Raw genomic sequence first — 26,648 nt, 5'->3', positions numbered from 1 at the left:
GCAGAAGTACGTCGTCGTATACGACGAGACTACGCGCGATATACGCTGTCGCACGAGCGCGTCCTGTGCGCGGTGAACATCGCCGTCGCGATATAATGATATACGCCGCCGTCACCGCCGTGTGCGCGTATCGCGCGGCACGTCGCGATAACAGCGGCGGCGGCGGCGCGTTGCCTGGGGAACGCACCGAACTGTACGAGAGTACGCGGCCTTGACGGGCCGCCTCGCTGTATATCGCGCATATCGCTCAGCACGAACAGCGAGCTATAGCCGCGACGAGCGAGCGACCGATCGAGCGATATAGCGAGCCGTTCGGTACGGCGACTGTACGGGTGATAGTCGCGCGCGCGCGATAGCGACGGCGGCGTAAAATATAGCGTGTGTCGGGCGAGACCGTACCGGTAAAACGAAACGCCTGAACGGGGGGGCGCGCGCCACGGTTACAACGCGAATCGATCGCCAGCGGGCCGCGAGCGCTTGCGCTCGGGTCATTAGTTTTACGCGTTGCAACTGTAAAGCATACACTGTACACACAATATATAATATAAACTACGCGTACGGCGACGGCGGCGGCGACCGAGCACGATGACGGTGGCGGCGCGTTTTGATAAAAATAAAAATATAAAAAAATAAAATAAAACACTCGACCGAGCGAAAACCGCCGCCGCCGCCGCCACCGTGCTATACGCTGGCTGCAGTTCGCCGAGTCGCCGCCGCGCACAGCGTCATTCTTCAGTGTAGCTGCTTGTCGCGAGTCGGCCGGGTGTCTGGTGGTCGCTACTGCCGAAATCCGCGATAGCACGCGTTCGCCGCGACTACACACATATCGGTGGCTACGGCGTGTGTGGGTGTGTGGGTGCTGTGTGTGTGCGCGCGCGAGCGTGTATGTGAACGTGTGCATCGTGCGTACACGCCGCGAGAGGGTTGTGCGTATGCGCGCGCGGTCACCGGCGTACTTATAGACGCGAACACAACAGTAGTGTACCGGAGTTGGACGCCGCGGCGTGAACGGACGCGGCTTTCGCGAGTATAAATACGTAAAAAAAAAAAAAATTATAAGAAATTCAAAATAATTATAATAATTTTTTGATTTTTAATAATAATAAAAAATTAGATAAATAAATTTAGCCGTACACACGTACACGTTATGTAGATCGTCTTCCGCGGTTCTCGTCGTCTCGCGGCTGTTGAAATTTAAATATAATAATATACTAATTTGTCTCGTGTCTCGGTCGCCGGCGGAGACGACGTTGACGCGTGCACGCTTTGACGTTTCGGTTAGGCGACGACCTGCAAAGACGACGACGACAGTACAATAGTGGCGACTGCGGCGGCGTGTACGGCGACGCGTGAGTATGCTATTTATACGAGAACAACTGGACCGGCGGCGCTGCCGGTGATACTGTCATTCCACCGCACAGCATGGCCTCGGTCGCCGCTTGGCTGCCGTTCGCCCGGGCGGCGGCCATCGGTTGGGTGCCGATCGCCACGCACCCACTGCCGCCGCCGCCGGTGCCCAAGGACCGGCGGAGAATTGACGACGAGAAGCTACTGATCAACGTCTCGGGGCGCCGGTTCGAGACATGGCGGAACACGGTGGAAAAGTACCCGGACACGTTGCTCGGGTCCAACGAGCGGGAGTTCTTCTACGACGAGGACTGCAAGGAGTACTTCTTCGACCGGGACCCGGACATATTCCGGCACATACTCAACTACTACCGGACCGGCAAGCTGCACTACCCGAAGCACGAGTGCCTGACCAGCTACGACGAGGAGCTGGCGTTCTTCGGTATACTGCCGGACGTGATCGGCGACTGCTGTTACGAGGACTACCGGGACCGGAAGCGCGAGAACGCCGAGCGGCTGATGGACGACAAGCTGTCGGAGAACGGCGACCAGAACCTGCCGCAGCTCACCAACATCCGGCAGAAGATGTGGCGGGCGTTCGGCAACCCGCACACGTCCACCGCGGCGCTGGTCTTCTACTACGTCACCGGTTTCTTCATCGCCGTGTCCGTCATGGCCAACGTGGTGGAGACGGTGCCGTGCGGGCACCGGCCCGGCCGGGTCGGCACGCTGCCGTGCGGCGAACGCTACAAGATCGTGTTCTTCTGCCTGGACACGGCGTGCGTGATGATCTTCACCACCGAATATCTGTTGCGGTTGTTCGCCGCCCCGGACCGGTGCAAGTTCATGCGCAGCGTCATGAGCATCATCGACGTGGTGGCCATCCTGCCGTACTACATCGGCCTGGGCATCACCGACAACGACGACGTGTCCGGCGCGTTCGTCACGCTCCGCGTGTTCCGGGTGTTCCGGATATTCAAGTTCTCCCGGCACTCGCAGGGACTCCGAATCCTCGGCTACACGCTCAAGTCGTGCGCTTCCGAACTCGGGTTCTTGGTGTTCTCGCTGGCCATGGCCATCATCATATTCGCCACGGTAATGTTTTACGCCGAGAAGAACGTGGACGGTACGAACTTCACGTCCATACCGGCCGCCTTTTGGTACACCATCGTCACCATGACCACGTTGGGGTAAGCTAGAGCGTTTTATCCGGTTCAGTATGTGGACCGCATGTGTGTGTGTGTGTGTGTGTCTGTTTTTTTATGTGTATTGTGTATAGGCGTGTGTGTCTGTGTGTGTGTGTGTCTGTGTGTGTGTGTGTGTGTGTGTGTGTGTGTGTGTGTGTGTGTGTGTGTGTGTGTGTGTCTGTGTCTGTTTTTTATGTGTATTGTGTATAGGTATGTGTGTGTGTGTGTGTATGTGTGTGCGTGTGTGTGTGGAATCATATCCAAACCAACCCTGAATGAATCGAATGTTGAATCATATGTCACACAATATTATTATTGTGCAGTAAATAATCACGTTTTACAGCGAGTATAAAAAAAAAAACAGTTATAAATACTCAAAGAGATCATCACGGTATGTTATTACTGTGTTATATACTTCGCTAATAATAAAAATATTGTCCCGTCTGAAATGATAAACGGACGCATAATATGAACGTAACTATATGTAGTCTAAATGCACGTTCGAAGTGCCTGATGTATATATAGACGGTTCAACAGTTTTTCCACGGTGGTTTTGATTTGATTCTTAATCGTTAAAAACCTACGCTCTTGTATTAAAGCTGCGTTTTTACGATGTTTTTAAGACAAAAATTTAACCGATTATTCGTCTCAAAAATTGCCCTCGGCTTCAACTGCAGTTTCCCTAGCGATATTAGTGCGTTTCGACGATCTAAAAACGCTTTACGCGGCAAGCAGCAGGTGAGTCTATAAGCTATCCCACATCATTGAAATCCCTTCACGGCGTATTAGTGAGACCTGTTCTCGAGTACGGTCCGCTGTTAGATTTTCATACGAATGCAGGCTCACGCCGATTGAAGAGGGTTGCACACATGTGTCTGCGATTTGCAGTCACATCCTGAAAGTCAACCGTTTACCTTACGGCGACTTTCTGTTCTTCTCCGGCTCATTTCGATTGTAAACGTCTATTCGAGTTTTCTCCAAAAAAAAAACACATTTCTTCCAGTATTATAGTATTTGTTTTCGTTACAACTATATGAATGTAATAAATCCTTTGACTTCACGTCAGATTAACTTTTGAATAGGTATTCTACCTATTATTCTTGTTTAGTGTAAGAAACACAATTAATACAATTACTAATATTAAACAAATTACAGTAGGTATAGGTATAATATTATACTAAGTGTGTCTATATTTAGACGCGAGGTATTATGTTTCAATATTCGATGTAAAATTTTAATATAATAACCGCTTTAATTATTGTATGTGACAATTAACTAGTATAACAACACTGACCTTTTTTTTTATTATTATTATTAATTAACGAAACATAACCTAACTAAATTGCATTTAAAAATTTGAATACAAAACTAAACAAAGTTTTTAAATTTAAACCATAAAAATAGTTCTTTTTTTAATATAACATAAGTGTCTTACGTAAATCATGGACATACATTACTATGTCTGAATACTAAAAAACTGTAACATATATATTAGCATATAATTTGTGTGTTTGTGCGCGCGTGTGTGTGTATTGATTTTATAGCTCGATAAATCTGTTAATGTATTTTATAACAATCATAGACGCTACTTTGGAAGCGGGCCATTGGTTCAACAATATTCCTAAAGCCAACTGTGTTATTAGTATTTCATAAGTCTATAATATATACAGTTATAAAACTCAAATTCTTTATTTTATTAGGTATTTTCGTTTTTAATACTGTTTCATATAAGTATAATTTAAATTTAGAAAATTTAAGTAAATATATTGAATTATTATCGTTTTATTATACTACACATAGTAGGTACTTGATTTTATACATAGATATATGTTCAAGTCTTAATTATTCAAACAATTAAGTAACCATATTATAATAAATTATTAGATACGTATTATTAACTCATTAAAAAATAAAAGTATAATATAAGTTATAAATATTTGGTATTGCGATAAATTGCACATCCGACTATCCCATTCCAGAAGCTATTCACCCTATTACACCGATTAGTGTTTACAGCGGACTGTTTAATATTACATGGTATTTGCTATGTAATTTTGAAAATGGCGAAATATTTGATTATAAATTGTTGCAAAAGTAATAAAAATGTACAGTGCAATTATTATTATGAATACATTTCCTGTCCATTGACCTTTGTACTAATAGTTATTAAAATTCGACATTTTAAATAAAATAATGTTTTATTACTACCATTTTTAATTTTTAAGAATTAAACAATAATCTAACCGTATACTAATTATAAAAGGAATAAGTGCAATGTACTCGGACGTGGCTAATATTTGAAATTTTTAGAACTGTGGAAATCAATTTCGCTAAAATTATACTTACCTATATAATATAGTAGGTAAAGCGATCGCTAAAATAAATAATATTATTCATGTTCTATATTATAATAAAAATTCTTATTTATCAATTGTTAATAATATTACATTATAATGCATACGTTAAATATTTTAACGTCAATTTTTGTATAAAATTTAAATAATAAAATACGAATATAAAAAACTAAAAAATGAAATAGTACTTTTTAGTCGTTATATTATATTATGTAGGTACCTACTATTGAATATCAAATTAATAGCAAAATACAATTAAACCAGAATTTATAATACTTAGATACTGTAGTGTAATTTATAATTTTTGATTGAATATTTTTTTTACTATAAGCACAAGTTGACACTTATCAGCTATATGATGTTATTGAAATAAAAAGGTTCGAAAAATTAATCGAAAAAATAATGAACAATTAATTAAATTATAAAAACGTGTTTAACAAAAAAAAAAAAGGAAGATAACCTGTTAATTTTAAAATTAATATGAAACACACAATTTTAAATTATGAATTTACATTCATATACATTAAATAAAAATTTCGAATCTAATCAGGTAAACTTAATAAATAGTTATCACTTGAAATCATGTTATGAAAGTTTTGCGGAATTTTGCCTATTACGATTAAAGCGATTTGCTGTAGTTCACAAGTTACTATTTTCAACAACGTCCATAACAAAGTTATTTGACAGTTTTGTTAGAAACTTCTATACACCAAATCACCCTTAATATCGACCTAAATAATTTACTTATGTCTCGTATTACTGGTATTTTTTTTTTATTATAAAAGACATTTACAGGACCTATTTATTAAATAAGATTATAGTAGCTATGTATTCGTTTTCGAAGAACGTGGTATCTTATTTCGATGAAAAAAAAAATAATTATATATAATATGGTACATCGTCTTCGGTAATTGGCATCATTACAACGACTGAAACCTCAAATGGTTTCTATAGTGTGTATTACTTTAAATTAATTACATATGTATTTTAAAAAGGCGATCATGTATGTATACTGTATAGGTAGTAGGTACTTACCTATTAATATCTTTACTTGTTAATTTTATAAGCCCTTGAAAATTGAGTACAAGATTCCTTAAAAGTGTAATTATTAGAAATTAAAAAAAAAAATTGATCGTAAATCTATAAAATTTTTTGATTATTATAAGACATGTTTGCAAATTTTAACGAATTTCATCAAAATCTCAGACATTAGCAAATTTTTCGTATATTTAAATTATAGGGTTCTTTATTAGTTTCTCAACCTTATTTTCTACATTTTTTTTTAATAATTAAAAATTAATATAATACCTATAAAAATATACTAAAATGTATTTAGATAAAATAGAATCAACCTACCGCAATGCTATAACAGTAGAACAAATAAATTTAATAGAAATATCAAAAAACGTATCATGATATTATTACTTAGTGATACAAGTTAACAAATCACCTCCGTTTAAAATCATTTTTTATGCAATGATATTATATCATTGAATTCAAATTTAACAGATCCATTACGGTGACTTATTTGACACCCCATGTACAGCAGAGTGATACCTATTTACTCACTTTTTTAGCTTTATATAAGTTATTATAGCATCGGATAATTTTAATAAAATTATTACTTAAAATGTACCTTTAATGAATTTTGTTCCAATTAAAATACTAATTTACATTTATAATTGTTTGATAAATTAAATTAAAAAGTTTATAGGTAGCTTTTTTTAAATATTTCAAGGTAGTTTATGTCGAAAATAAAATAATTAAAACAACTAAAATGTATTTTTAAACATAAATTATATTATGATATCATAATCAAATTTACTTAACTTAAATATTTGTTCACGTAAGAATATTATTTTCATAACCTTTATGTATTCTTGACCGACTTACATTTTTTAAACGAAAAATGTTATTTGTTTCACATTTTTTTTTAATGACTAATCAAAAATATATTGTGATCAATGAGTTAAACATATAATTTTTTTATTTGTTACTTTACTATTTTATTCATTGAAAATGTTGAATAAAATATAATTTAAAATTATCTAATACTAAAAATAAAATTCCATCAAGATTCTCATGAAATACATTTTTGGTAAGTAGAAATATTTCCCATTTGCAGGGTTGAAATTGTAGTTCATATTAAAAATAATTTTAAAAATGTTTCAAATCCTCTACTAAAGTCCATCTGATGACGAAGGATTAATATATTATCCTGCTGGCTGCTTGTGTAATGACAATTATATAGATACAATGAAAAGATACTAAATCCGAATTACATGTTTAATTATTGTGGGTTCCTAGTATCGGATTAAACCTTAGTGATTAATTCTACGTAAATGTAGCTTAAAATTATAAAATAAAATATGTACATCAACACGACCGTTGTTAATGTTACAACTATACTATATACAATATACACACCTACTAAATATTTTAATCTAATTATCTGAACTCCATTATATGGTAATGGAGTTATTCGTATAATATAATTTGAAATAACTATTTAAGTAATTGTATTAAAATGTGTAAGTCACATAAAATATCAATTTTTAAAGTAGGTACCTATTTATTCAACTTGCAATATAAATCTATAAAAATAATCGTTAAATTAAAAATCATCAGTTTTTTTTTAATAGAAATCTAACCTTAATATCTATATAAATATTTATATCTTATATTTTACAGAAAAACTATATTATACATTAATACATAATTAGTAAAAATGGGCACTTAAGTGAAATATTTTCGTTATTTTGCATTCAATAAAGTTTGTTTCAATAAAAAATAAATTATTAATCAATAATTAATCAGAGTTTATAATGAAGAAAAAACGTAAAATAAAATAATAATCGAAATAAACTCTTATAAATTTATAACCCAGTTACATGCAATTTAAAACCTTTATGGTTAAAAATATGAAACATATTAGTGTATGATACATTATTTCCCTTTATTTTAAATAATATTTATTTTGTATAAAATTATTTTATTCCTACTTTAGTGTACGGTAACACATCAAATATCTACATTTATACAATTTATATAATATGGTATAAATGTACATACAACACAATAATAATTAAATTAAATGTTGAAAAATATTTTTATTTATTATATTATATCACATAAACTATGAAGATTTAATAAAATAATTTGTATCAAGTGATAACATTTCATACTGAAACAAATAATAAATAAATATAAAATATAAACAACTAAAATAAAAATTATTATTACCCAAAATGTGTACAAGAATAAATAAGGTAGATAGGTAACTATTAATTCACGATAAAACAATGTACCTATTACCTATATACATTTATTTAATTAAAACTTGACTTAAAATACTGAATTACTGAGTTTATTATTAAAATTATTTGAGATAATAAAAAACTATAAATATAGATGGCATATTTACAAATGCATCAAACCGTTTGAATTTGAAAGTTATCGAAATTTATTTATTATCTTCTCTATTTTTTTTTATAAATCAATTTTAAAAATTTGTTTTTCCAAATAATTGCTAAATAGCCTCAGATGATCACATTTTTTTCTTCTGTACTTAATCAGTTAGTCACCTTAATTGAAAGTTTTCAGGTAATTAAGTCAAATGTTTTTAGAAATTTAAAATTTAAATTATAAATTTCCATTAATTAAATATTCATCTAGTTATTAATTTTCAAATTGTAAGCATAACAATAACACTCGACTGCTAGTTCACGTCAGTTATTCAGCACGTGCACGTGTAAACAACTATAATTTAATTACACATTTTTAAAAATACATAACAATATAAATGAATTACAAAATATCGATTACAAATTATTATCTATGTAATAATGTTTAAATAATATGATAAATATAAAATTTTTTTTCATTGTACAACAAGGGCGGAAAAAAAGTTATTGTAACCGTTACTGAATTACTGAATCGGAATTCAATAATGGTTTCAAAAAAAATTAAAAAGTATTAAAAGAAAAAATAAATTGAAAAAAGTTGTTGTTGTGGTTGAGATGGTGGAAATACCCGAATAAAATATTATTCAATACATATTAAAATAATTTCTACTATTCAATTATTCTCACAATATATAATATATTTAATAAGATTAAAAACGTATATTTAAACTTCTAAAAAATCGAATTCGAATATGTATTTACATAATTTAACTATAAAATAAGTATTTATAAAAATGCTCTGTATAGATTACATTTTAGAATTACAATTTTTATTCAAGCAAAAAGTATTTTGATACCTCTAAAACTTCCATCCCGTAATTTAAAAATGTCACCTTTTTGTGATTTTTACAAATAGTATCAGATACTTCTTGTATAACTTTGACATTTTAAAAGTTCTAATTTCCAAGTAATAAAAAGTCAATCTGAAACTTTTAGAACATTCCCTCTACTTAAAAATGTATCCTGACGAGCGTACCAAGAATTACACGAACGCATTGTTCTAAAAGTTTCATTGATTTTTCAGATTCACTTTTATTATAATTACATCTCAAATTTTGAATTATAAGATTTAGTATTTGAACAAAACATTTAAAAAATTAATAATAAATAATATAGTTGTTATTGTTAATTTGTGATAAAGATAATAATTTAGTTAGGTACTTTAATTTGAATGTAAAACAAAGAAATATTGCTTCAAAATAATAATAATAATAAATGAAGATACTTTGAAAAAATCTTGACTCACTCACTGTGTATTTATAAAGTAATACTAAAATATCTTAACTTAATGGTACTTATGCATATTGTCATTTTTACATAATAAATATTTAATTAGAACAATTTATAATATTTTGTTATATTTTATAGGTACATTTATTACCTATTTAATTTTTAAATATATAGACGTAATAAACAAAAAACATGTTATCTGGCCTTCTGTTATAGCAATAATTAAAAATATACATATTTTAAGCGAACATCTTGGAAAAAAGTTATTTATAGGAAAAAATATGATTCGCTCAGTTTTTTATTTTTATTTTTTTAAAGTTTTTTAGAATTAACATTTAAATAATGCACGAGATTATTTGTATCTTATTTTAACAATATTCAAAAAAAAATTTTGCATTGTCTTGTAAGTAGGTACTTACAATTTAAAAACGGAGTTTTATTGGCCAGTGGATAGATTATTTATTCATGAACTAGATAAGTACTAATATTTATAATTTTATTAATAACTCATACTTACATTTATTTACTGTTATTTTTAATTTTCAATATTTTCCTTAGAACTATACTGTACAATTTGAAGAATAAAGTGCATTTTACCTATACAATCATAATTAATTAAGAATCTATGAAAGCAAAGTATGTAATTAAACTATGTTGAGATTTTTTTAAATATTGATTAATGATTATTAAAGTAAAATCAATAATTTACTCAGAGTTTAAACTGCTCGAAATCTAAATTCAAAAAATTATATTATTCTTGTACCTACCTATGTTAAAAAAACCCGTTTTATAATGTATTTAATTACAACTGAATATATATTTTTGTTTTACTTTATGCTTTTTACTCTCATGCGTCGTAATTTTATAAAAATATTTTTAATTATTATTTTACAATAAAGGCCCTACTTCATAATAATACACTTTGATAGAAATCGCATTATTATTAGTTATTACTTATTATAATTTATAATACATAGTTACTGTGAACTCTTCAGATAAACTATCTAACAATATTTTTGTTCAGTCCGGTATATAATTTATTTTTCTTATAGTTTCAAACGCATTATATTTTTTCAAAACTTTTAAGAACTTTTCGTTCACTAAAATTCCGATTTCAGTAAATGTATTATCTATTTTATTTTAATATTTTTAATTATTTCAATGACTCAAATTAATGACTGTCGCAGTCTATGATTTTCTAATTTTAAAATTGCTTTCTGAAAAATCTGTAGTTCAAATAATTAAGTCTGACTCGGCTTTAAGTCTAAAAAATTTACAATTTGTGATGTTTTTATTGAAACGTCCTTATCGGGGATTAAATTCTTGCACCACACTTTTTACTTCATTAAAATATTTGAAATGGTACGATGTAGCCTCAAGCCATGTACCTACCTCACCGTGTAACTATAAGGTCTTTGCAGGTAGTAATGGAATACTTGGTAATTCATTTTTAACAATAATAATCCTTTTCATGGTTGCTTAAAACAATGGAGTATCAATATATCAATGTATTACAATACAATTTAAACTATCTTGGTTATTGCAAACAATAATTTTTAACATTTTTAAATATTACACAATAATTACTTGTATAAACGGATTTAAAATCTACTAATCAACAAATTCGAATTACCTATGGAAAAAAATAACAAAATGTGTACTCTATTTATATCTATTTCCATATTAATACTAACTTAAAGCTAGTATATGAAAATTAAGAATTAAACACCGATTAAAATGTAAATGAATATATTTTAATTTGCACTAGCTATACGAATATATAAATAGGTATCGATCATATTTTATCATCTCCGCGTCATGTTTGTTGAATAATTTGAAAATTATTTAACCATCATTTAAATTGAATATGATTATGTAATATTTCAATACTCCTTTGATGTAATAATAATATAATTGTACTATTGTTAATTATAGTAGTATTGTTTTACGTCATCTTCAATAGGTACATACCTACGTTCTATTTCTTGTTGAATACCTAATAATGTCCCTGTGATCTTTATATAAAGTAACTATATAACTGTTAATAACAACATAAGTATATTGTTAAATTTAAACTTAATTAATTTATGCACTTGAGTCTCACATGGAGTCACTTGATTCCACATGGGACATAGGTTATTTTATTACCGTATGAACTTTAATCCAATATATTAAATGTAAGTGGAAATCAATCTTTTTCATTTACGTTGATTTCAAAACTACTGTCTAAACAAAATATTATACACAATTTCCTACTAAAACTTTTATACTAAATAATATGATTTAGATACATTCAAAAATCGTCGTTACCGAGCTCAGGCTTAACAAAATATTATTTAAACCATAAGTAGTTTAGTGAAGTTAGTTAAGTGACTACCTATAGTTTCTATAATATAATTTTATTAGAAATTAACTAAAGTGCATAAACAGCTATACTTGTTACAATTAATAACTAAAATATCCGTAATTTATTTTATATAAATTTAAGTAAAAATGATAAGTGAATTAAAATACAAACTTTATATAAAAGCTAAAAGTACTTATTTTTTATACATAAAATACATGTTGTTCTTAAAAAAGAAGAAGTTTAAAATAGTTTTGGCACTATTATTACATTAAATTGTGGAATCTATTCATATTATGAGTAATACCCACCAAGACCATTTTAGATTCTGTAGGGTGAAACGGAAAGAATTAGTTTTACAATATACTTTTTTTTCTGAAAATGCTTTTTAGGGTTTTTAATGTGCTTAAATGTTTGTGTTTTGTGTAACCGATGTAATTGATTGGAAATTTAAAGAGCATTATGTGTCATAAGCCTCAAGGTTAAAAGCTTACCGTTATTGTAAAAAATGTAAAATAATCGTCTATAAATGTGTATTTAAAATAATACTTTTTTTTTATTAGAGTGTAACAAACTCACTATTAGTTTAAATACAAAAAAAAAATTAAAAAGAGAAGTATAACTGTTTTACAATTGTGCGCCTGTATAGTAGGTATTTAATGTACTTCGTCATTGAGTAAATATCACTTTAATGTATATATTCAATTTGAATTCAATAAACCATTGTATAGGAATAACATAAATTCTGATCGAAGACGGTCATCTTTGTTACTAAGTATTATATTTAATGATGCATTTAGTATTGCTTTTGTAATAATTTATTTTATTAATTATATTTAATAATTATTATAGTATATATTTAAATCATGTATATTATTATTGTTAATTTTTGATTGAGTAGGTATCAACTTCACTTAAAACGGTGTGAATAAATTTATGGTATACATAAGAAATGGCATAAAATGAATCTAAATGTTTTTAAAATGTTATAATGAGTTTTTAAAATATAATAATATATGTAAAAATAAATTTTAACTCCACAAAATAAGTTTTTAAATTAAAACAATATAACTAAAATATCATTGTTATTCATTTTTTAATTATATCAAAATTTAAGCTTCTTACGTTCATAAAAAATAATAGTTGAATTTTGCTCAACATATTTTCATTTTTTTTTTTTTTATACCAGCAACAATAATAACAAGAACTTTTGTACATTCATTTTCAAGGATAAGATATGAATATTAAAAATGTTATGAATTTTATACTACAAAATAATTTCCTAATTTAGATGGTTTTAATGAATTTTATACAAATTCGGTTTTAAAACGATTATATACAAATTGTGGCTATGTATTCTAGATATTTTTTAATCGATTTATGAACAGTAAAATAAAAGAATGAAACTTTAAAATAAATTTCTAAAATTTTTATTCAAAAAAAATGTATGATATATTAGTTGAAAATTTATAATAATAGAAAATTGATAATACCTATAAATAGCACAAAAAGATCCAAAATTATATTTCATATTTAGTAAATGTTAATTTAAAAGTTCATTAAAAACTATTCTGTTGGGCTATTCATTTTTTAGTAACAAAAAAAAAAACTATGTTATTCCCGGTTATGTATTTTGAAAAGTTCTTGGAATATTTCTTTTAACATCCTTCCCTAAGTATCAACATAATTTCAAATTTGCTACTGGACACTATTCTCAAAGTTAAAAATTTAAGTATTTTTACTGCTCCAAATAGTGATGACAAGAAGAAGAATAAAATCAATACAAAAAACACACATTATCGTTGTATAATCAATATATTTATCGATCTACTCAGAATCTATTATTAAATTTGTAAGTACATTTATTATATATTTATGCATAGAAACATTTATTGTTGAGATATAATATGTACTTATCAACAATATTTAATAAAAATAATAATAAAAAGTATTTATAGGTACTATATCGGCAAATATATATATTTTGAATGAAAAACGTTAATTGTAAATTATAATTTATTATTATTATATATTTTAAAACGACATTTAATGGGTATATTGAAGAGTAAATGTATTACAGAAATTAAAATATTCTTATAATATATTTTATAATTTACCTACATATTTATTATAGTATAATATAATTGTTACCTAAAAATATTTACGTACCAATGACATACTTATCAGATAATATAATAAACTATTAATATTTCCAAAATAACTTTAAATTTTATCTTTAAAGAATAAATTGTCTTAAGTGAATTCCGACTGCTTTCAAATATTTTATTTCATATCAAAATCAGTTACACCAGTTATAAAGTATGAACCATACTGATTTTTTTTATAATAAATGAATTTATTTTGTTTTTTATTTTTTTTAATTCTTTAAAAATCTAAATATAGGTTTACTTTCAGCTAGGTATTTTATTAATTCACTGATAAATAATATCAAGTTAAAAATAATACACATGTCAAACATTAAAAGTACTTATAAAAAACTGGAATATATAATCTATAAAAAAGTTGTCATAATTTTTTAATGCGTTTAATAATTTAATAAATCAACTTATGTACCTAATTTGTAAATTTTAAATTAATTTAACTTATAAAATTTAATATTTTATCTAAAAATATTTAAATTTTTTCATCTAAAGTTTATTCTTCAAACTTAATATTGAAAACATATTTTTATATCAAGCAACTTGACTAAACCAACAGTAAGGATCGTATTTCCAAACTAAACGTGTGAAAGTTTTAATTTATTCCTTGGCAAGATAAGATTATCTGACAGAGATAAGAGTTATAGTCTAGTATAAAAAATATTCGATTTATGCTAATATGAACTTGTGTAGAAACTAAATTTAAGATAAAACTATAAAATATATTTCATGCTGTCGAACTACTTAAATATTATCAAAATATATACTTATATATATATATATATATATAGGTGTACAGTGTACACTGTATATATGTGTATATTTTCTTATTTTTCACCGAGCCAATTAAACTTTTAAACGAAATTATAATAAATTTTCTTAATTCATACAATAACTATTAACTAGATAGATAAACTAATATAGATGCATTTGTATTTTATATTGTAAAGTGTTAGTATCGTATATTTCTCGTGTTTGATCGAATTCTTTACGTTGATGTGATATTACTTATTAAAGTCTAAAATATATTATTTTGATTCACATAAACTCTTATCTATCACCAATTTTAATTTACTGTTGTAAATAAAAACCCAATCTAAATAGTAATAGTACCTATATCTTTTTTTCGTTAAAAAATAATTTTATAACTTTTATTTTAACCCTCATTTAAAAACTATAATATACTAATATAATTTTATAACATTTGGCGACGTTCAACTTTCTACTTCATATATCCACATGACCACATTACGGTGTTTTGTGTATTATTAATGTTACAATAATATCTTAAGTTCTGAGCGGAGTAATGAATTTAATAGCTTAATACATTGAGAGATCAAAATTTAAAAAGTATTTATAATAAAGTACGAATTACTCTTAATAATAATCAGGCACGTACACAAAAAAAAAATTCGGGGGGGGGGGTCATAAAAAATTTACAATAATCAATTATTTATCAATGAATGATGATATAAATAAAACTACACAACTACTAATTTTCAGGTTGGGGAGGGGGGGGGGTTGAACCCCCAAACCCCCTTTTGTATACGTACCTGAGATTATCGAGAAACAAAAAAAAAAAGTTAGGGAAAAACAAGAATTCAAAAAATGAAAAGCCGTAGAAACTTAAAACTTTCACTTAGTGGAAATTATTATTTTCTTTACATGGTAGAATTCATAAATATTTTGACTATTTTTTAACTATTTATAGACAGTTGATTTTTTATTTTTTTTTAATTGATAATAAAAATATGATCGCTCAGTATAAAACTTGAAAATTTCTCATAAAGGTTCTCTTATGTTTTTATAGAAGCAAAAAAAAAATGATAAATATATTTGTTAACTGGAAAGCTTTAATGTCAGGATTTTAAAAAATTTCGTTAAAATTGACAAAATTGCCAAATAATTTTATGATTATAAATTCATACAATTTTCAATATTTAATGATAGGTTCTTTATAGATTTTTATATTATAAATTTATTTAGATTGTATACACTTAAGTATAGTTTGACTCAAAATTTAATAACAATTAAATAATATATACATAGTATAAATATAATAAATTCTTGAATAATTAAATACTTTTAATAAAATAAGGGCTACGTTTTCAGGAAAATTAAATCAACCTAACACTTTCCGTAATATTATTAGTAAAATATTTTTTTAATATTAATATCCTTAAAAATATTACGGAATATACTGAGTAATATACGCTGACAGATCGTCTTTGCTCAGAATCGTTTTTTGTATACAATGATGTAATAATTATTGAATTCAATTAATGTAATATATCCATTACAATGGTCAGTAACCCACTCGACTTTTTTTATATTTTATAAACGTATAACTATATTATCATATAATTAATATTTGCATTAACACACCGATGATACAGAATATAAATTAATTTTAAAATTGAAATAATAAACTTATCTATTATGTTACTTTCAATGGCTTCAGGTCAAAATTTAAATCCATGCAAATCGAATTTGTTTCCTCAAGCATTTTGACCTTAATAACGTAGCATATATTAGTGAGCCATACATATACTTTCTATAGATTTTTTTGCATGTTCAGTAAATTTTCGTACCTCTCAACAAGGATATAAACTTTTTTCTTTATAGGGTTTGATTTTACGTATATTCAGCATATAATTATCACTTAATTGTTACTTGAAGTTAAATTGAACCCTCACTTAACATTTAAAGTAAATATGTTAAATAGTAGTATTTGAATTAACCTAGCACATTCTAAGTAGTAGGTAGGTATTTGACAATGCTATTTATATTATTTTGAATTGAAATTTATAACGAATATTCTAAAAATAAGCATTTAATTTTAAAAGTCAAGTTCATTATTTTAAACAAACGATTAAAATTAAAATTAATTCTATATTTTATTAAGCTATTAATACCAGTTATTTATTGATCGCGATTTACATACAATGTAGTAATTATTATACATACTATTAAAAGGTAGGTTTTTAATTTATACAGGTATCTATATTATAATAGCATTACAAAATTAAAGACAAGATTTTTTTACATCTAAAAAAAGGGTAAATTAAAATTAAATTGAAAAAAATGTAATACTTTTGTATACGGATATACTACTTGTATTTAATTATTATTGTGCTTTCCATAATAATTTCATTACCATAAATCATAATAATGTAATTATATAACTACCTATTTTAGATGTACTTATCCACTAGCCACTAACATACTAACATATTGTGGAAAAAATTTCAACATTTTTGATTTGTATTGTACTTATTGTACCTTTAAGTTTTTCTTTTAACATTTTTTTTTAGTTTAAATTATATTATATTCTGATACAGTGATACAGGTAGCTTAAGTATAGTTAAGCCAATTCTTAATGATATTTTTGATTCCTCAGAAACATAAATAATTAATAAAATTTACTTACAATCGATTTTCTTAATAAACCCATTTAACTTTATCGGACATATTACATTTTTAAAACTCGTAGGTAATATTAGTTTTTGTAATTTTTTTCATAATAATAAAATTTAAATAATAATTCTTATTATTCTAATTAGAGTATTATACATTATCAAAAAAGATAAAATTTTTTAAAACTAATAAATAAATCTTATAGAACTTATAACTACGGTTAGAACTTAGCACAATTTGATCTTATACAACAAGTGATGAAATCAATAATAAACAATATAAATTAGGAACATAAAATACAAACATTGTTATATATTGTTATTTTTGGTAATAGTAGCTTAAGAAAACATCGTAAAATAATATGTCGATAGGTATATTGTTTTAACTTTCCACATGTGTTATTATATTTACTTTACACGCTTTGTGTTGAACAGTAAATATTGAAGAAAGGCATAAATAACTATAAATATCAATAACAATTTGAATTAACAAAATATGATTTAATATTATTTTAAATTTATTGTAATTTATAGCTAAAATTATAACAATAAGAGTACCTAATAAATTACATTTTTTCCCCTGTACGTGTTAATATTTTTAAATAAACTATGTGTTATCGATAACTACTGATAAAAATATAATCCATTTTCCATGGAAAATAATTGGTGAGGATTAAAAGTAATTAGGTATACTCGTATATAGTTGATACATATCTGAAGGCTAAAATATGTTAATTTCAATTATATCCATGTTGACAGATCAGAAAAAAAAATAAAAGTATTTATAATACTACATTTTACAAATATTGATTTAATATAAATATAACAAAAAAATATATGCAAACTTCTCATGTTTGTTGTATTCTTATTTTTTACGTTCATGTCTAAAAATCACATTAACACACCACAAATATGAATAGATAATTAAATACATGCTTACTAGTTACTTAATACGAGAGACAGACCACTGTAATAGTCTTATTCATTTTGATAAAAGTAATTATGTGATACTAATAATATAAAACATTCAATTTTTTCAATTTTTTAATTTAAAATTAAAATTATTTTATATTTTTATTCAATATGACGTACCAATACCCTTATATATAATTTTCAAGCTGACAAGCAACAAAAATAATATTTAATATAAATTGGTATTATGAGTGAATAATATATTTGATCATTTTTACATTCATTGTGATTAGGTATTCGATAACAAATATATTCTAACAATTAACTATTCGGAACTAATTACTCATGTAAATTATTCTGATTTATTCGTATATATTTTGTAAAGGTCACATTTATCAAAGATTGTACACGTTTCTATAATGTAATTACTAACTTTGTCTAACTTGTATGTTTCAAATCGACCTATGTTAGAGTTAAACTTCATTTAAATTACATGTTCTTCCGTACCTGCCCATATTATTTTCCGATACAGACTCCCACTTTATTTATTCTTTAAATTCTGCAGCTCAGTATATTTAGAATGATTTGAATTTTTTTTTTCAAGTTTTTAATGGATTAAACATTTTTTTTCATTATCTTTAAGAATTACGTCAGTTCAGTTTGTGGGATATCGATATTTAAGCCTTAATATTAACATATTCTAAGTCTTAGAGATTTTTTTATAAAAACTAAATACAAGTTTATTTAAGTTATTTAAATTAACCATGAATTTATTTAACTAAATATGATATGAAATATGTAAATTTAAATATGAAACAATAAAAGCAATTAAATTATTTAATAAAGTATAGTACCTACGTTCTATATACTCATATCTTTAAAGTTACCTATTCAATATATTTGTACACATATATAATACCTATATCTTAATATAAATCAATGAATCAATGAATATGGCAACTTCTAAAAGTATACATCTTAGTTTTCTTATCGCAATATAGTTCATTACATGTTTAATATGTTATCGTATGCCAAAGTATAAACTCTTGCATGAGTAAATTTAATATTCAAAATACTAAGATACGGTATTAAAACTTAATTATAATTTTAATGACTTACGTTTAAAACATATTATGTTTCATGCTCAAATTTAGTCATTTTAAACCAAGAGATTAAGTATAATTCCAATATTTAAATAATTAGATTTAAGTATTTTAATATTATTTTATTCACCTGTTTTTAATTTAAATTTGGAGTCATACCATATAAAATGTATAATAGGTTTTATACAATAGGTACATAAAATTATCAAATATCGAAAATCTGTAATATTATCAATTAGTTTTTTTTGTCCAAGTATATGTACTAACTACTAAGTAAGTACCATTCTACTGTTTATAATTCATGATAATAGTTTTCTAAGTGTACATTTATAATGGCTCATAGCCATTTTTAAATTTTTCTGTATCAGTACATACAACCAATAATGAGATCCACTAAAAACAACTATCGTTTGATTAACAAAACAACTAATAATAATTAGCATTTTTGTATAACAAATATTTTAAATATTTTTGTATAAAATGTAATATGATTTATAGTAATTAAATAAATAAATAAATATTTTATTATGAGCTTAAAGTATTTAATTACGCTAAACGGAAAAAAAAGAAATGTCATTTAATAATTAACAAAAATAAAAATTGAATAATACCTAAACACTTAATATACGTACATTATAGATATTATAATACTATACCAAAGGAATATGATCGTCCCGCCTGAACGAAAGTAAAGCGTTTGTGTTTAATTATTTTTATTTTAAGATCCAATTCGCAACTTTATAAAATGTATCAATATAATATAATAGGGGTTGCAAACAACAGCATCGAGTTACACTGGTCGCTAGTATAGTGTACTTTATACTATGATAATACATACCATAGGCTATATACATTGATATACTATCTGTTACTATATATTTGTATAGAACTATAAAAGTATATATATATATATATATACCTAAGCAATTTAGTAGGTATATACTACACCTATAGATACACCATTATAAATAAACACATACAACATACATCAATTTTATATTACACCGCCTGTATATATTGTACTATATATATACCGTATATAGGAAGGCTTACAGCACAATGATGATGTATAAATCGATAGTCGATTCTAGTTGGACGTTGATTGAGTGATATTCTTTATACGGTTTCGTGGTATAGGATATAGAGGATTTTGATTTAGATTCAGATTTATTGTTAGAGGTACAATTACCACATGTGTACAGTCAACACAATCAATCGACTGTGACACCAAGAAATCCAGTTTCTCCGTAAAAACACTCATTAAATTAGTTACAGTATATAGGTTTTAAGGTATATATTTTATCTGTAGGAAATTACTTAAAATAAATGTACTATACCTACTCGTTACGGATTTAGGTAAGCTCATGAATGTCTGTAAACTAAATCCATGTTCGAAAAACTTTGAGTTGATTGAACACATATACCTTATAAGCTTAACTTGAGTAACACAATAAGAAAATATTGGTTTTCACTTTTCACAATGTGCTTAACAGCTGTTGGTATTTATTACAAATATTAGTAGGTATGCCTATCAAAAATGTCAAACTCCGAAAAATGCCTTTAATTTTTCAATTAACTTTCTTAAATATTATTTTTAATTGAAGTTTACATAATTATGTAAGACAAATGTACACAGTGGCGGATTTACGGGGGGGGTCCATGGAGTCTGGACCCCCCCCCTAGACACTGATATATACATATATATAATATAATGCATACACAGAGTCTGACCCCTAGTATACATACATAAACATAATATAATATAACACAGGACCCCCTCCCAGAAAAATTTTGAAAATCCGCCACTGAGTGTACATTTAAAATAGTAAATAGTTTAGTATTTAAGTAGGTACCTGTAATTACCTTATATACTATAAATTTTACAGTATTGAACACTTATAGTAAATTTATATTTATAAAAAAAAAAAAAATTAACACGTTAAAACAAATAGATCCACAATAATAAATTGATTTGTGTGGTAACCTACAAGTCTGTAATTCATCTTATTTTTACAAAACTACGTATTTATACTGTTATTATTATAGTTATACGTTTATTATTTTTCAATTGTTAATATAATTTGTAATTAATAAGTAATGTGCAATTTTCATTAAAAAGAACCTCTGAGATCTTACCCTTAAAAAGTATTAGTTTTTTTTTTTTTTATTTCAGTCAACAAATGTTCACACTCAAAAGCAATTATAATACATTGTTGTTCAGTTCACTTAGAGATTTAATCGTTCTTCAAAAAATTTCTCTAAAATAATACATACATTTATAAATTATCAATATTTCAAATTAATAATTATATACTTACGATAAAAAATAACATACCTATTTGATAATAGTTGATTGTATACTTGCTACTTAAACAGTATAATAATTTTAAATTTCATTGAAAGTTTAATTTTCAAATCACCGAATACAAAATATAAGTATACAATGGTACACTTATGTATACTGTATAGTAATATAATATTAATATACTTTTTTATATATTATATTGGTTCCCACATTTATATATAATATAATATATGATACAAAAATTAAAACCAATTATTAAAGAATATAACTACCTCATATAGAGATGATTTTTATAATTAATGTATTTTTTATCTTTTAATATGAATATTAAAAGTTTTAAATTTTATCTATAGGATTAGTAAATTTCATAAGCTACTTGCTTCTTTACTGCTTATTTCTTGTAACTTATTAGCCATTGCTCATTTAAAAAGTAAATGTTCGTACAAAAAATTATTTCTATATTTAATATTTATACTTTATCATTGTGTCTATATACAGTGTACAATGTGCATATATATTCATTTTAAAGTAATTATCGAGTTCTAACAAAAGAACGATATAAAATACAATATTAATTATAGGTAGGTACAAAAACCTCAACATTATAAAGGGGTATAATGGATTTTGTGTAGATTGTGTAGGTAGGTAAATTCTTCGAATTTAAAGCATTCAAAATTCATTAATAAAACATTTTAAAACAATGGTTTTATCTCCAATTTCATATAATATCAAATTTGTGTGCACAATTTAAATTATCAATTTTTAATTTTTAAATACTTGTTAAAAAAAAACTGTAAGTATTTCTTAAAAAATTAATTTAAATTAACATATAAATACACACATATTTCAATAGTTTTAATGCTAAAATAATATGTTAATTATGATTAATACAAATTAATTTGTATATAAAGAACCATAGTAAAAATTAAAAATAAAATAATAATTTTAACTAAGAAATAATTTCTGTAGTTAATATAAAAAAGATTAAATAAAAACCATAGTCAATTAATTAATGAAAAACAAATTTAAAACTGAATCTAATATCAAAAAAATAAAGCGTAAATTAGCAACAAACATTTTCACTAGCTTTAAATGTCATATAAAATTTTTTCAAAGTATATTATACAATTCGCAATTATCTGTACAATAACATTATCATCATTATTATTTCTTTGAATTAGATAAGGTTTCATAAAAATTAAATATCGGTTTGTATTTAATTGTTTACATTTAATACGAGTATCTATATTATAATACATCGTAGAAACAATATGCAAACATACATTACAGTATTATAACTTGGTAAATAATAAATAATAAACGCCCAACTATAATAGTTATGATATTCTTACCACTATATGAAGTATATACGATTGAATTTACTAATCACCATGGGGGAAGAATATCTTTCTATTTGATTATGACAAACTAAATTACATGCTATCTATGTACGTATAGCTAAGTACAAAACACAAATTAATATATATATAGAGAAAGAGAGAGCAATTTAAAATTTTTGTGTAAAAGTGATTTATTTCCAATTTTTTTATTATTTTTATAAACAATCATTTTTCTATTTTACACATTGTGATGAAGCTTTTTGTAATTTATTTTACGAGTTCTGTAAAATTTATTTTTAGACTTTTACAATTACAGAAACTTTTTGTTTGAAATTCAGATAAATAATAATTTTATTAAATTGTCTACATACTTATATAAATTAAATATGCAATAAACCAATAATGTATTTATAAACCTTATTTAATTTAAACAAGTTAATAGAGTGGGGCAATATAAAAATAGACAAGACAATGTCATAGTGACCCTTCCATATACATCCTAATATTATATACATTATACATTTTAAAATACAATAATTCATTCATTTCATTGATTTGTAGTTTGATTAAAGTTATTGTTAATGAAATTGTTCCAAAAGTATAAATAAATATGTATTTTTAAAAATAAAAAAATAATTCTAATAGCTTAAAAAACTATTGTTCTTTTACTTTGTTGAAAATGTAATGATAACTCCGAATTTTTTAAAATGATAAAATGCACATGAAGTAGAAAAATACTTAAATTTTCTTTATAAAATTTAAAATTAAACTTTACTAATTTTATACTAGTATTTTAAAGAATTAACGAGACTTTAAACTCTCTAACAATTAGTCATTTTTAAATTTATTAAAATATTAAAATTTATAGATATTATGGAAATTAAGATGTCGTAAATTAGATCATTTTTAACAGTTTTTAGTGGGATTTCCTTAAGTAAGTGCAAAGACATTAAAAAAATTTTCTTCATAAAATACAATCTACATGTTATAATTCCCTACCTGAAGTACAATAAGAACAAAAACTGAGAAGAGATCAATCTAATGCATTTTTTCGGTTAGAAGTACACAGATATATAAATATGAAAAAAAATAACACATAATTTTAAAGTAAATTCATTCCTTGCTTATACTTGAGATCTAAAATGTTATATTTTATATTTTAATTATTTTATAATATAAGTGGGCTTTTTAGATTGATTAATTTTATAAAAAAAAAAAAGTAACACTGTATCAAGTTATAATATATAACATAAAATACACCATAAACAAAGAAAATATAAATTGGCAGTTAAATAACTTTTTTTTAATTCTATAGTGGAACCAATTTAGTTTTAGTTTAATACGTACTAGTATTTCTATTCACTTTCTGCAGATAGACTAGTTGCGTGCACCATGTGTATCAAAAAGGATCTTTTTAATATACATTTACATAGTTATATTCCCATAATAAAAATAATTAATCACTGAACATAGTATTATTAACAAAATAGCAATTCCAATGTTATAAATAATACATTAATTAAACTAAATGATAGAGTAGGAACCACCGTCCCAATTAACTTAAGTTAGCTGCCGTATAATAAATCAATTTATGCATGTTTTGCTTTTAGTTATTATTTATATTTTACAAATATAAATATAATATATTGTCTGATTTTCAAAAACTATAGTTTGTAACAACCGAGAATACAACGAGAATTGACAAAAATATAACAACAGTTTCATAAGACTGACATAAAAGATCACGGTAACTTGCTGGGCGAGACTACTGTTAATAAAATATTAATGGTAAATGCAATATTCCATCTTATTTTTGTGTTGTGTACGATATTTTTGCGAATGCAATTTTTTCTATACTTTAAATGATTTAAATTTGATGTATTATTGGGTTAGATATAAGTCACGGTTAATTTACGTAAGGATTAGTAAACGCTAAAACTATACTTCGATCGAGTTTAAAATTTTAATACTTCAACTTCACGGTAGTCTGTGATGTTAATCGATCTAATTATTATTTCCATGGTTACATAATCACAAAAGAAGTAGAATAAATATTGAATTAAACCACGTAATTTTTACAACTTAATGACATTTTACCCTTAAATGTTGCAATGAAAACTGCTTAAACATGTCTATTTGAAAATTCCACAAATGATATTATAATATACTCATAGGTACTTCATTATGTTAATTTCAAAATACTCACGATGTAAAAATTCTTTATGCCAGGCCCTTAATAGTTACGGATAAACCATATGGAAGTCCTATTTGAAAATACTCTGCATCAAGCAAAAGTCCAACAGCAGAATACAGATCTGAACTAAAATAAAATGCTCTAACCTGCATTAAAAATAAATAAGATTATATTGTTTGGTAAATCAGACCTGAAAAGCTTTAGACTTCTACAATTAAATCGAAATCTTGATTTAGCTCTCCAAAATTAGATATTCAAAGAAATAAATTACAATACAAATCTGCTGAGTGCTGACAGTAGTACAGTACACATTAAAATAATTAGCCAAAAATGGTCGATATCAAAAGGGAGCGTTAGAGAGGGTAATAAAGGCAGTTTTCGATAAATGTTGTGGCATATTCTTTTTGTATTCTCTAGATCAGTGTTTCACAACCTTAGTGTCATGGCAACATACTATTAAAATATTTCATACTTTGCGATACACAATACAAAATTAAGAACAATGGGTAATATTTAATTTTAATTAATATATACTCGTAAGGTATGTAAAATATATTGATAACAAATAACTTATTTTTAATCATTATAGAAATTATACTAAATACCCATTTGTTTTTAAAAATCATACTAAACACCAGAATTTTTGAACACAATGAAGCTAATTTAAATTCTCTCGTTTTACAATAGTTTTATAATAATACATAAATATTAAATTGGGGCAACAATTATGCTTCTCTCAAACATACTGCAATGGAATACGACTCTCTACAAAGAAACTGATATCAAATATGATTGAAGCAATCATCATGACTGGACATACCGCATGCGAAAATAATTTCATTCCTAAGATACCAATCATTCCTTCAGATTTGACATTCCAATTTAAGCATCTTCAATTCCCTGATCGTTTGACTTTTGAAATGAAGCAATATGAAATCATTTTGTAATCGATTTGTGTTATTTTCCAATCGAGTTAATGAACATCGAGATAAAGTTAAGTAGATAAATTCAACAATTATTTTAAATAACTGAAAATGGCAAATTCATGTTCTTGGCATACTAATAATATTTATTTTTGAAATACAATGATCGAATTTATAACTATTAATTTTACAAAAATAAAAAAATTATCATAAATCTTGCCTAAGATATATGACTAATAAACAACATTACTAATTTTATTCTTATATACGTAATACATACTAAAATAATTGTTACTATTAATTTATTATTATTTTTAATGAAATTTATATAAACATCGATGTTGTCCAGTTCTTATAATATTTAATAACG

General features: G+C 26.4%; 1 protein-coding gene across 9 annotated transcripts in view; it reads left to right on the top strand.

The window, feature by feature from the left end:
- Nucleotides 1–596: 596 nt before the first annotated feature.
- LOC114120990 (potassium voltage-gated channel protein Shal) overlaps nucleotides 597–26,648 on the top strand; it is a 65,231-nt gene continuing 39,179 nt past the window's right edge. For 2 of the 9 annotated variants that reach the window (XR_007606340.1, XM_027983121.2), the window contains exon 1: nucleotides 622–2,537. Coding sequence is in view for 7 of the 9 variants with exons in the window: in XM_027983121.2 (XP_027838922.1) it covers nucleotides 1,423–2,537 (1,115 nt within the window). In the remaining 2 variants the exon portion in view is untranslated. Of the gene's footprint in view, nucleotides 2,538–26,648 lie in introns of all 9 variants that reach the window. The other 7 variants (XM_050208007.1, XM_050208006.1, XM_050208005.1 and 4 more) reach the window with 7 other exon arrangements.

The sequence above is a fragment of the Aphis gossypii genome, chromosome X (genome assembly GCF_020184175.1).
Source record: "Aphis gossypii isolate Hap1 chromosome X, ASM2018417v2, whole genome shotgun sequence".
NCBI lineage: Eukaryota > Metazoa > Arthropoda > Insecta > Hemiptera > Aphididae > Aphis > Aphis gossypii.
The sequence above is the reverse complement of the archived record's forward strand: the minus strand, read 5'-3'. Positions and strand labels throughout refer to the sequence as shown.